Source organism: Carassius carassius, chromosome 34 (genome assembly GCF_963082965.1).
Source record: "Carassius carassius chromosome 34, fCarCar2.1, whole genome shotgun sequence".
Lineage (NCBI taxonomy): Eukaryota > Metazoa > Chordata > Actinopteri > Cypriniformes > Cyprinidae > Carassius > Carassius carassius.
In genome coordinates this window covers 14,586,359-14,600,752 of record NC_081788.1, presented here as the reverse complement: position 1 = coordinate 14,600,752, position 14,394 = coordinate 14,586,359, and the positions used below count along the sequence as shown (strand labels likewise).

Here is a 14,394-nt window from a genome sequence, read left to right as displayed (position 1 = left end):
TATTATAAGCCTGTCTGTGGTACTCAAAAAACGAGAAGGCACAATATCCACAGAATACACCCTTTCAGCTGATAAGAGCTGTCAAATTAGCATTAAAGAAAAATAAGAAGAATATATATATTTTGTAAATGATAAATGCTTCAGAAATTGTTCTGAAAACGTTAAATTTGTGTTGAATAAACTTAACCTATTGTCTTAAGCATATCAAAGGGCAGATACTGCAAGTGAAATGATGGTATTTCACATGGACCCTTTCAAAAGTTTGTTCAGCAACAGAAGAGGAATACAGGGGTTACCCCTAATCTACAGTGTCACAGCCATTATTTGACTTCTAGTAAGTTCTTATCTATCCCAACATTTGTGAGGAAAAGACAGCAATGCATGTCCACAGATCGAATATACTTGTAATAATTTATGTCTTGTCAAATGTAATAATCCTTTTTTTTCATAGGACTTTAAAGGAACCATTTGTGGATCTATGAAAGAGTTATGGAATAATATTCAGCAATCTCTATTATATGGGATATTATTATTTTTCTCAAAACACTTGTTAAATACAGGTGCATCTCAATAAATTAAAATGTTGTGGAAAAGTTCATCTATTTCAGTAATTAAACTCAAATTGTGAAACTCGTGTTTTAAATGCATTCAGTGCACACAGACTGAAGTAGTTTAAGTCTTTGGTTCTTTTAATTGTGATGATTTTGGCTCACATTTAACAAAACTCCACCAAATCACAATCATAACAAATTAGAATATTCATAAAACCAATTAAAAAAACATTTAGTGAATTTTTGGCCTTCTGGAAATTTACTGTATGTACTCATTACTTGGTAGGTGCTCCTTTTGCTTTAATTACTGCCTCAATTCGGCGTGGCATGGAGGTGATCTGTTTGTGGCACTACTGACGTGGTCTGGAATTTGACAGTGGCCGTCTGCCCATCTGCATTTTTTGGTCTCGTTTCTCATTTTCCTCTTGACAGTTCCTCCAGACTCTACGACCTTGGTTTCCTTCTTTGGCAATGAATGTTTGTGGCTTACCCTCCTTGTGAAGGGTGTCAATGATTGTCTTCTGGACAACTGTCAGATCAGCAGTCTTCTCCATGACTGTGTAGCCTAGTGAACCAAACAGAGAGACCATTTTGAAGGCTCAGGAAACCTTTGCAGGTGTTTTGAGTTGATTATCTGATTGGCATGTCATCACATTCTAATTTGTTGAGATGTGAGTGAATTGGTGGGTTTTTGTTAAATGTGAGCCAAAATCATCACAATTAAAAGAACCAAAGACTTAAACTTCTTCAGTCTGTGTGCATTGAATTTATTTAATACATGAGTTTCACAATTTGAGTTCAATTACTGAAATAAATGAACTTTTCCACGACATTCTAATTTATTGAGATGCACCTGTACACTTGCTTTAATAAACATGGAATTGCAATACTGCATTGAAAGCCGGTTTTTCACAGTTTTAGTTAAAAGAAACATAATTTATAATGTTTTGTACAAACTGGTTTATTTACAGGTTGAAATAAACATTTTATTCTGAAACATTTTTTTTCACATGTCATGCAAGTATACGTATATATATATATATATATATATATATATATATATATATAGTTTCTTAAAGTATACATTTTCATTGTCAGAAGTTGAAACAGAATTTCAGTCAAGACTAACAAAATTTTTCTTAATAAAAATATGTGAGGCCCCAAGGAAAACTAAATAAACATTATTATACTACACATCTCACACATTTTACGGCTAAAGGATAATTTCCTTACACTATTAAGCACCTTAAACGTGAAAAAAATAACAACGTAAGAGTGTGATGTGCAAACAGACACAGCCTTTGATTTGCTATGTATAGTACATATGATGGGACAGGATGAAGAGGCATTCCATAGTTGAGGCCCTTTTTTTGCACAAAAGTATTTACAAGGAATAAATGGTTTAACATAAAACATTAGGTCAGAGGCAATATAACATAATAGAAGAGTGCCATTATAGCAGCACTGATGAGGCCAGAAATTGGCACGGTCACAAACCATGCAATAAAGATATTCCGGAACAGAAGCCAATCAACGGCCTTCCTGGAGCGAAGCCAGCCAACTGACACCACTGATCCAACCTGTTCATAAACACACAAACAAAAAAGATAAAAGATTTTGACATTTGTTATTACAAATTAGAACTATATGGATTTAATCTACTAGTAAGTAATCCACCTTGCAATGAGTGGTGCTAACTGGGAGTCCAATGTTGGAAGCGACAACCACAGTTACAGCAGAGGCGAGCTCAATGCTAAATCCGCTGGAAGACAGACATGATGATTATAATAAGCTCTTTAAGCATCCTTAAACACAGCAAAGGACTATATGAATGGAAAACGTACTGTGGCATTGTCAAAATGTCAATACTAAAGACAAGACAAATGTGGTGCTTGAGGGAAATTCCATGAGACAAGGAGTTAAACTGTTTGTTTACACTGACAGTCAACAGAGATAAGAAAGTGGGAACCAGGCCCATAATCCCCATGAGAACCACGGTGATAAAACTGAACTATAAATTCTGATCCCACAAATAAGCACTCTTATCAGTTTCTGCTCAGAGGAGGTATTTGGGTAATTAGATGCTTGTTACCTGGAGGGAGTTATGGGAGTCAGGTCTTTGCCCATGGTTTGCATGACCCGCCGACCCCAAACCCAAAGGCCTGTACAGATACCCACTCCACCATACAGGAGCAACCAAATTGGTGTAGGAGCACTGGGTGCTACAGAAGCGCTTTCATAAATCAGCCAGAGTGCAACGAGAGGGCCAATCGCATTACTGTAAGAAAGGAATGGTGTGTTATGTTATCAGTTAGAGATTAGCACTGTCCTCATCATAAAGCAATGTGAAAAAAGGTCAGAAATGCAAGATATACACTGCCGTGTAAACTTTAAGGGTTTATACGATTTTTTTTCATCTTTTTTTAAATAAGTGTTTATGTTAATATGAAAGTGAAAGTAAAAAAAAACATTCTAATGAAATTTGTCCTGTGATGGCAAAGCAGAATTTTTTTTGGCAGCCATTACTCCAGTCTCAAGAAAAAAAAAATAATAATAAAAACAATTTTTTGAAAACAGTTGTACTACTTAATTATTATGTGCAAACAGTATTTACCCCCCACCCCCCCAAAAAAGGACAGCAAATATTTCAGATAGAAGTATTTTGTAACATTATAAATATCTTTACGGTGACTTTTGATTAATTTAATGGATCCTTACTGAAAATATTAAATTATTTAAAGAATATATATATCTTACTGTACAGACTGCAAACATTTGAATGGTTATGTACTGTATCTATGCCGTATCAGTTATAGGATGACATTCAATATTAAGTGCGATTACTGCTCATTTACGCATTTTTACATTGAGGTACTTTTATACTTAAGACTTATTGATTATGTTACATGTAATCTTTGGCAAATTTCAAAATGAATATCCATGTTTCAAAATCTATATTATAGTGCTATGTTGGCTAAATTTACTTGAAGTTAATTTTTATTTTTCTATTATTTTGGACAAAATATGAAAAAAAAGGTTTATTATTTCTCTCATACCTAACATCATTCCCACCATGTGCAAACGATCCAAAGCACGCGGTGAGAATCTGCAGGAACTGGAAGAGTGTGGCCACCTCTATCTTGTCAATCTCAAGCTCATCCGTCTCTTCTTCCAGTGATCCTCTTCTGACTGTTTCGTCCCCCATCTCCACTGTCAGACCTCCATCTCCAGCAGCAACTTCTCCATGAGCCACAGCAGTAAAATAACTGTTAAAGCTGTTGTACCGTGAGCGCCCTTTCTCTCCATCCAGTCCGGTCCGACTTCCCTCCCCATCCTTCAATGATCCATGTATTCCGTAGATGGCCATGGTGTACGAAGTATAACTGTTGTTGCGGCGGATGGGTTTGTCTCCTGTCTCTCCCATGCATTCGCCCACCTTGGCCAAGTGAAGTTTGTGCAGTAGATCCTTGTAGATTCCAGAGTCTTTGTGTACGGTGTGAAACTGGCTTCCGTTCAAGTCTGGGACAGCAATTCCAGCACTGCCATTTAAAGCTACAATGGATGACCAAAATTATAGATTAGAGAATTAGTACTTCAGTCAAAAGAAAGAAAGTAAAGCTTAATCAGTTCATTAAAACACAAACAGAAGTACAGTTAATACAATGTATTTATCATTTATCAAGAGACTGACTGTGAGTGCAATCCAGATCTTTGGTGTCAAATTCTTTGATGTCCAGGTCGGTTTCTGCTGAACCTCCGATGTCAAAGGCCACCTTGTTGCTGTCAGCAGGGGGTGTCTGAGGAACAGGAGAGTATCTTCGAGGTGGGGCAGGATGGTCCACGGGGCCATTTGAGGGTGGCTTCTTTTCAGTCAACTGTGTCCCACTAGTGTTGGCAATGTTCTGACCTGAAAAGGAGGAAATAATTACAAAAATAAAGATATTTAGAGGAGGGTTCTAAATGCATGCAAAGGATGCTGAACTAAAGTATATATATATATATATATATATACAGTATATATATATATATATACAGTATATATATATATATATATATATATATATATATATATATATATATATATATATATATATATATATATATATATATATATAAAACTTTACTGACCCTAAACATTTGAATGGTTGTGTGTACTAATAGTGTACATTTCAATTATATTGAAAAACAACAACAACAACAACAAAAAACTTCCAAAATTCCAAACATGACGTGATGTAAATATTTACCTTTAATCTTTTTCTTTAACCGTGGACACACAATGAACCAGACCACCACAGCAGTCAGCAGGGCACAGCCCAGTGAGATCAGCAGAGTGCCCCACCATGCTATCCTATCGAATCCCAACACTGTAGAATAAAGAAAAGAGAGAGATGAAAACTTAACATGTTTAGTGATAAACACTGCTATATATTCTACATTTTCATTCTGAAAAGTCTTACATTCCTCCTGAAAAGTTAGTGGGTTTCACTAAATTAGCAAATTAGCATTAGCATAACTTCAAACTTGGCTCAAAATCAAAACTGTGTAAATAAGTCAACGTTAAATACAAGTAATCTATTAAAAATTCTAAATGGAAGAAGAAATTGTGGATGAGTGGACATCGTCCTGCTTTTCTAAACATGGATAACATGTTTATCCTCCAGAATTAACTCTGTTGAAAAGGCAATGTGTTGTCAAAACACTGCAGTGAGATATACTGTAAGCAGACGTTTATACAATTTTCTGTTTAAAATGAGGTCGAAATGGGAGGCTGAAAACTTATTTTTTTATCATTAGAGCTTATGGCTAAGTTAATTTTCAGTTCCTTTGAAAGAACAGAACCACTAACGTTATCAAACAACAACTGGGGCTGCACCAATATACATAAACTCGCTAGTTCAAACTTATGTGCCCTCCAGAAGCTTGCATTCTGCAGGGGAATGACGCCCTGTGGTGCCATCCCAAAGAGGCACAAATTCACTATCACGGACCTTTTCCTGGACTGTGCCCAGCTGGTGGAACTAATACTAGCACTTACCTGTTATCCATTCTATAAAAAAAACCTAGCTTTGTGTACTGTGCTAGACTAACTGAGACTTGTCACAGCAAATGTATACTGTTGCTCTCTCGTTTGTCTGTTTTGCTTCTATTGTTCTCCTCATTTGTTGACTTGGATAAAAGTGTCTGCTAAATGATTAAATGTAAATGTAAATGAATACATGATCATGTGCATGGCTCAGATAACCAGGAAGAGGGAGGCCCTGTGATCCACTGATTAGTACACAGACTCAATGAGAACTGTTGGTTCACAGTGGCTTTTTTTAAATCTTCAATACATCATGATCCCCGGAAGTTTGCTTATGAGAACAGATTGTTATATTTCATAACTTCATTATTGCATCAACAAACTGTACAAACAGCTACAATACACATTTTCAATATGGTGTACTGTGTTTAACCCACCAGACTTTATGTGTTTGTGAATGTGGAAGTAAATTAACAGGGGGTTAATTAATGACAAATGAGGGACGGGTCCTGTATGCATACATGTTATCATGGCATCTGATCATGACATCTGATCATGACATGACATGTGATCACAATTTGGGAACAAAAGATTCCTCAAAAGGCTAAATCTGACATAACCTCCTTTTAGTGATATTTGGAGACATAGGAAAATCAACTCATAAAGAAAAATCATAGCTATTGATAAAGAAAATTCAAATTCAGTAAATAAATAATAAAAATAATAATAATAATTTAAAGAAGAAAAAAAAACTTACTTGGTGCTCCTGTAAACATGATGGAGAACAGATTGATTCCCATTGTAACAGCATAGAAAACTGGTAATGCTCTTAAACCATTTGGCACTGGATCCTCCTGGAACACATGGAAATACTGCCATTTAGCACATGGGAAAAGCATATGTTCCTTTTTATTGACAACAACAAGAGATTAAAAAGTACCAAAACAGACACTGGCACATTATGTAAGAGGTGAGTTTAGAATTGCTTTTTTACCTTATTCAAGATGTACTTGCGGATAAAGTAGAAGAGAATGGCAGACATAATGCCAGAGAGAAGAGGTGAAAGAAACCAAGAGGCAACTGGAACACATATATCAATTGGTTACACAAATAATCATAATATAACATCTAAACAGTGATGTTATTCTCTCTTATCCTAAAATTGTATGGCCCAAAATTTCTCAGGGCTGCACGCCAAGTATCAACAAACCCAACAAGTCACCAGAGGGCTAAGAATGTGACCATGTTTCCTGTGTAGTCCAAAATGTTCTGTTCCATAAATAAATCTCATTTTTTGTCATGTAAAAAAAATTATAAAACTAAGAGATCTGCATTAAATCATGCTGGGGTTGTCTTCCCATTTACTATTTCTGGGGTCACATGGGAAAATATAATCTTTCCATTAACTGACTCATTCTTCGGGAAAAAATAAAATAATCTGACTAAGCACGCTTACGCAAAATATCAAAAATACTCAGTTTCACATACCAATGCGAAGCAATTCCAGCCATTTGACCCCGTGATGACCTCTAGCAACCATGGAAAATCCGATTGTGGCGCCCACAATGCAGTGTGTCCCAGAGATGGGGAGTTTCAAGAAGGAAGCTACAAGCTGCCAAACAGCAGATCCTGTAACAGAAAAAAAACATACTGTAAGCTTTTAACGTGACCAACACAAGTCATGACAGCACGATAAAGTTCCAACCTAGGTGACATGCTCACAATTTACTGCATTCAGCATAATTGCCTTAACTCGTGTGACTATGATGGACATTTTGGATATGTTATGTACTGGCTTTGTGTGAATTATTTTACTGAAAGTGTTTTGACCTCTGGTATCACTTGCTGGTTTGGAAATGCTACAGTGGAACAAAAACGTTTGCTATGTAAAGTCCTTGGTATTCCAATGATAGATCTAGAACAAATTTATCAAACCAGATGCCTTAGTAAAGCTATGAAAATTGCATCTCATCATATGCACCCATTGTATGATAACTTTAAGCTTTTGCCTTCAGGTCGAAGATTTAGGATTCCAGTGTTTCTTGAAAATAAGGGATGAAATCCTTTTTATAAGCAGTGAAATGTCTAAAATGTCTGAAATAAAGAAATTTCTTTTTTTCTCATATTTGTGTTCTTGTTGCTATGTTGCATTGCCATCTATGTGAAACCCATGTTAAAACCACTAAAACAGGAGATAATAAAGGTACTACTACTACTACTAAAAGAACCCAGTAACTCAAAAATATATTATTTTATGCTCCACAGAAGAAATAAAGCCATAGTGATTTGAAACAAGAGGATGAGAAGATTATTTTTGGGGTGAACTATCACATTAAATTAAGTATGTACTCACCAAACATGGCACTGATGGAGCCAGCCATCAGCACAGCCTCTGAGCCGTTGTACATATGAACATCAATGATACCCGAACGGATGGTTTCACTGACTTTGGCCCCCAAAAGTATGGCACCCACTGTCTCAAAGATGGTGGCTAAGATGCAGGCCTGGCGCATGGTCACTACACCAGAACCCACTGCTGTACCGAAGGAATTGGCTACATCGTTGGCGCCCACAGAGAACGCCAGGATAAAAGCGATGACGAAGCCCAGAACCAGCAGCCAGAGAACACCAGACATGTCTGTCTGTGAGGCTGCTGTTAGCATGTTAACTGTTGCTAGGGATGCTAGTGTAGTAGATTCCATTGCTGGAGAGTAAGTGCACTACTGGCCTATTGTGAATCAAACTGAGCTGGATTATTGAGGTATTTCTTCTTAATAAATAAATAAATATCCAAAGTAATTAGAATACAATAAAAAAAAATTGAACAGTCTATCTCTACAAATGAAAATAATAGTATCAGAAAGTAAAAAGCAACTGTTAGCTACATATACTAATAACAGTAAGGGCTTTGCATTGACTTTGGGTGGCTACACAGACAGAGACATCCATTGTGGATTAGATTTTAGTAGTGTTTGACCGTACATTCTAGAAAAGAAAGAGACATTTGGATGCATTAGAGACTTTAAGACCTGACTATAAAAAAGCACAAAACAGAAACACACAATAAAAGTAAACCACACTACTTTTATATGCCTTTATTTAGACATTTTTGGGGGTGCAAAATAGCCTAACCTAGTACACGACAATGAAAAATTCCAAAAAACATTTGAAGGGACATTAAGCTCTACTGTGTGCCAATGTAAGTAGTCAAGTAAAGAATTTCTAAAACAAAGTGCAATATTCATTTGAAAAAAGAAGCTTAATAATGCTTCATTAAGCATGCTATTTGAATATGTGACTGAAAATACTTTTCATTTTGATGGCAACTTTGTAACACAGACTATTACATAAGTGCCTTCTGAGATCAGATGATCTAAAGAGACTCAGAATATACAAATGTGCAAATTTCAGCTTCATACAAAACACTAGAGCACATGCTTCTTAGAGTAGTAAAGGAACTGTTGAATTACGTATTATTCTATTATACTAATATATTATTTATTTGTGACTTTGCACAGAGTTATGATGTTCACTGACCACATTTACATGCATAAGAATACTCTGAATAATTATAATTAGTTAATTTTCCAATTATTTAAGTGTTGTGTCTGAGTGATATTAGATACAGACAGTTGATGGCCTACATTTCTAAGTAAAGTCTCAAGATCAACTTTGTACATCAGGCTCTTGTGAGCTGACATGAACGAAAAGTAATGATTTATTCAATTACCAACATCTTATAAACTTTTCCCTGGAAGAAAAATCCACTCTTGAATAAACAATGATGAATTCTGCAACCCTGTTGTAACCCAACACAAACTGCCAGATGTAAATGTAATACAGATAAAGCTTAAAAGTAACTAAACAGAGTACTCACCAAACGTCTTGAATGACTTCTGCTTGATCGGTTACGTTATCAGTAAATTGATTGATATACAAATGCTCAGTTCCTGTGTAAAACACACATAGTAAATATGACCCTGAAAACTTTCTTAGCCTTTAACTCCACGACTCAACTAACTGTAGCTCAGTCCTGTCTGTTATATATAATTACTAGAGAAGGAGGGGAGAGTAAAGAGAACCACACCTCCATAGGATCATGAGACTTCTGTGAAAGGCAAAGACTTTTAATGGTTAGCCAGAAGTTTGCACCAAATAACCAATTTAAGGTTTCGTAATGTAGACACATGTGCCTCTGTGTTACTTTTCTCCATGAAACCTGACCATATACTTATGTATAATATAACAGCAATGGGCTGTGAAATAAATATTACATAACTTTGAGTTTTACAAGAGCTCATTCACAGACTCCTCTTATAGCAGGTCTGGAAAGCCCAAAAAAGAAAATGAAAAAAAAAAGTGCCATTAAAAGAAAACTTTAGAATAAACATACACAAATAAAAAAAAAAGACAGAAAAGTAATTATGTAATATTGCTCTCTTTGCTGTTATACCAAATTGTTCTTGTTAACATGAATTCATTAATTTTGGTAATTTGCTTAGATAATGGAAAACTGTTTTAAACTCAGAACAGGATGAATATTTAATTACCAATCTCTAATCATTTATTAGTTCACAACACTTATGAACATGTCTTTTTCCATTATCAGTCACTAATGAACTTCCTTTTTTCCCATGACACACATCTAATGAGCGTCAGCAACTGTGCCAGGACACTGGACTGCTAACATCTTTCTTCATGTAATTATTTACCTTTTCAAAGTAATTAATGGTATATTTGATATGGAAAATGCCTTCTCAGCTCAAAAAAGGAAAGATGCAGATATTTTTGGATCAAACTTTGTACTTTGGGTAGACCGGAGGGGCCTGGACTGAGGAACTGTCAACACATAATGTCATGGAGATAATTTCCATGTCAGTGACCCACAATCTTCACGTCACGTTTGGCTGTGCATCTTCATTACAGTACTTAATATTGCTTATTGTTTCTTTTGAAAGAGAATTTAAATGTGACACACCAGGAAAAAGAGATCATGGTAAATAATCTTAATTAAAGCATGGCTATTAAAGGCTCACAATAGATCTGTCCTGGATGAGGATGCTGACCCGAGGACATCATATCTGCTGCTACAAACATTTAAGATGATATATACATATATATATATATATATATATATATATATATATATATATATATATATATATATATATATATATATATATATATATATATATATATATATATATATATATATATATATATATATATATATATATATATATATATATATATATATATATTAATCAGAAGGTTTTATCTTATTTAAGTCAGTTACGTTTTTAACTTTAACGTAAAGGAATATTTTCAATATAGCAGTGCTCAGTCTATCAAGACAAAACTACTGTTCAAAAATTTCGGACAGCAGCCATTACTCCAGTCATATGATCCTTTAAATCATGTTAACAATGATAATTTGGTACTCAAGAAAAAAGGCTTATTGTTATCAATGTTGAAACAAACAAACAAAAATATTCACATACCTTTTTCCAGCATTCTTAGATGAAAAGAAAGTTAAAAGGGACAGCATTTATAAGATATGTAATTTTTTTTGTAATAATGTAAAAGTCTTTACAGTAATTTTTCATCAATATAATGCACCCTTGCTGAACGAAAGAACTAACTTTTGAACAATATTGTATGAATACGGATATAAACATCATGTTGTGTCTTTACACTTTATGATTGCTCAATCACGGGGAGTGAGGAATTTTCCCTACAGGATTTTTTGTTTCCACACAAAACCCTGACTTCAGTCCAGACCACAGACAGCTCCATGTGAAATGCAGAGGAGGGTTCTGGATCAAGGCCAGACCAAAATGAAATGAGCCTGTTGTTGTATTTGTCTGAAATGGCAGGTTTGTTACTCTTCCTTTTAATTCAGAGAATGGCTGATGTTGCTTATCATTAACCTGGCAGTTAGTCTTGTGAAATCAGCCTTGACATTTTGAACTTACTCCTACGAAGCAGTTTTCAATCATAATATTTCCCTCTGTTTTTACAAAATGAATAACCTTCTCATTTAAACTCTCTCTGAGAACATACAGCAAAATGAAAAGTGATTTTCATCCTCTCAGGCACAAAGTGGCAGTTGTGTTTTCCCCCAAACCACGCGCTTAACCTGTATTTAAACTTGACGCGTAGGAAAACAGGAAAGGACTCTTCAGACTAAATAGTTTGGTTTTGCCGCGCATCTCACCCACATGTGTCTGCAGGCTGCTCAGCCCATCCACCAATAGGTTAGCAGTCTGACACAGAGCAGGAAGATGCTAAAATAAGCTGTTTTCTTCCTGCTCCATTGAATGCTGCTGAACTGGGTGACATAGATCTCTGAAGCCAAGAATGCTCTGCTCTATTTTTTTCTCACTCATAAAATAGACATATAGGTCACAGGATTAAAATGGTGCCACTATACGTAAACCACTGTGCTTTATAAATAAATGTGCAGTTTAGTTAATCACAATAGAATGTTGCATGTAAAAAGTTTATGAAAATATATATACAATTGTATGTAAATATAAATATATATATAATATAAACAAACACTGAATGGGAGGCACTACACAATGCATGATGGGAGGATGAAAATAGAACAACTGTTTAAAATTTGAAACATGATAGGTAATAATCCAAGCATAATAACAGATGTCCTAAATAATTCAGTGCACTGATGATAATGTACTGTAAACTGTGTACAATAATTAAACCAATGATTACAGTTTTTACAGGGGGTGTTTTAGAGAACCTCTCTGTAAATTCCACAAAACATGTTTGCAGTTCAGTGTCAAATCACAGACGGAAAGTTCAATCACTTACCGAAATATATCTGGTGAAATTCTATGATCTCATATGTTTCTCAATTAAATATAGAACTTTATTTATTTATTTTACCATGCAGGTGTTGCAATTTTTTATATTATATTAACTAGGCCTACATATGTTTTTAATATGTTAAAATTGATAAATAATATGAATGCATACTATATTAATAACAACATAATGTATTAATAACAATAACATAATATAATATATTAATAATAACATTTCAATAGATCATTTTTTTAATGTGTATAATAATAGGTTTAAAAATGTTAAATATATTTAAATATATCTTTTACAGTTTAAAAACTTCACATCATCAACGTCTATATTTCTCAAGTGGCCTTTACCAATCTTTTAAAATCATCAATAATCATTACACCACTTTTCTGCCAGCTGGGGCCAATATTCTGAAGTCTTCATATGCAATATTACATCCATTTATAGTTTTTATTATGTGTTGAGGAAATAGAGATGCAAAGTGCTAAGGCTGTTGTACTGTAGGTTTGAATGTGACTCATAAAGCCTGATTATTGACACAACGCAACTGTCCAAAATGACATTGATACACTGAATGAACAAATCACCACACCCAAAATAACCACCAATTACATGCAATTTTACAAAGCCCATTACTGTAATTACACAGATAAAGTGAACAATGGGTAGCTAAAAATGAATGAGAAATGTTACATATCACGTGAAAGGGTAAATAAAAGATTATTTTGAAATACTGTCTTCCTCTACTGAAAACATCACTTATGAAATAACAGATAATGACATGTGAACAGCTGTGGGAAGCCTGAACTATAAACACAAAGAAAAGAACACACTGGCGTCTATCTAAATCAATATTTGCATTACAGGGTACAATGACAGGTTACCCAAGTGGGAGGTTTAATTTATTTATGTGCTTGGTGCTGTTTAGGATAATTGTTTAGGCTTTTCCATTACACAGTGACAGCTAAATAGATGGTGTTGGCTGATTTTTCAGGGTCTTTTACCTAGACATCTTGTTAACATGAATCTAGAGACGCTCAATTAAGAAAGACCGTATGCTTAGATTTCATTTCATTAAGAAAAGACAATAACAGTGAAGAGAACAGTGGGCAGATTTTTTCCCGCACATAAACAAGTCTATTTTAACAATAGTTTACACAGCTTTGCAATCATAAGCCGGGAACATGTTAGTGCTTGCCTGAGGCAAAGCAACCACATTGCCTCTGGTGCCAACATCTCCCATCAATAACTCTATTCAGAAACTTTTTCAATCGTGACCTCTGAAAGCAGTCGAGCCATTTCTGTCAGTAATATTTTCAGAGCAGGTGGACTCGTTGGCTCAGTTTGTTCATTCTTGTTTATATTAATGCTCGTCTTTAGTCCTTTACCAATATACTAAAGCATATTCTTGCAATTCAAAACATCTGCTGAGCTCTTATACACAACAGTGTTGAGATGGAAACTGACCACAATTAGCTGTTTAATCTAATGCTTCTCTCTTGGTTCTGTAAAAAGCAAGTTATAGTTTATTAACTAAATCATGAGTCACAATATATCCATTTACTGATGAGAGATATTTACTCATTGCTTATTATAATTACTAATTATCAGTTTTAGCTAACTTTTTGTTTTATGCATCCATTGCATTGCCACAGTGGTGATGGTTTATAGATTATTATTTGTGGAGACTGAACCTGAAACCTTTTGGTTATTCACCAAATTTTTAACCACAATGCCACTCACTTGAAATTCCCAACTGTTTATCTTTGACAGTATGACACTTTGGTTACCAGCTTCCAGAGATTATACAGAAAAGCACAGCGCAAAAGGCCACTAGATGACAGTAAAACACAAATTCACTATTAATTATTTCACCTTTGCTTTTTTGAATCTACTATCTATGCTATTTTTAAAGTCGAGGTCCAATGTTGTGGGAATCAGCAGTCCCTATGAGGAAAATGCTTTATTAAAGTCTTAACT

The 14,394-nt window shown here is 34.7% G+C and overlaps 1 protein-coding gene across 1 annotated transcript; it reads right to left on the bottom strand.

Annotated features, from left to right (window-relative positions):
* Nucleotides 1-1,604: 1,604 nt before the first annotated feature.
* Nucleotides 1,605-9,602, bottom strand: LOC132114459 (sodium-dependent phosphate transporter 1-A-like). Its single transcript, XM_059522588.1, has 11 exons — nucleotides 9,455-9,602; nucleotides 7,931-8,562; nucleotides 7,066-7,206; nucleotides 6,572-6,657; nucleotides 6,335-6,431; nucleotides 4,799-4,918; nucleotides 4,243-4,458; nucleotides 3,608-4,103; nucleotides 2,644-2,829; nucleotides 2,229-2,313; nucleotides 1,605-2,131 (listed from the first exon to the last, which is right to left on the bottom strand). Exons 2-11 carry the CDS (start codon nucleotides 8,277-8,279, stop codon nucleotides 1,967-1,969), a joined length of 1,941 nt encoding a protein of 646 aa, XP_059378571.1. The 5' UTR covers nucleotides 8,280-8,562; nucleotides 9,455-9,602; the 3' UTR covers nucleotides 1,605-1,966.
* Nucleotides 9,603-14,394: the final 4,792 nt, after the last annotated feature.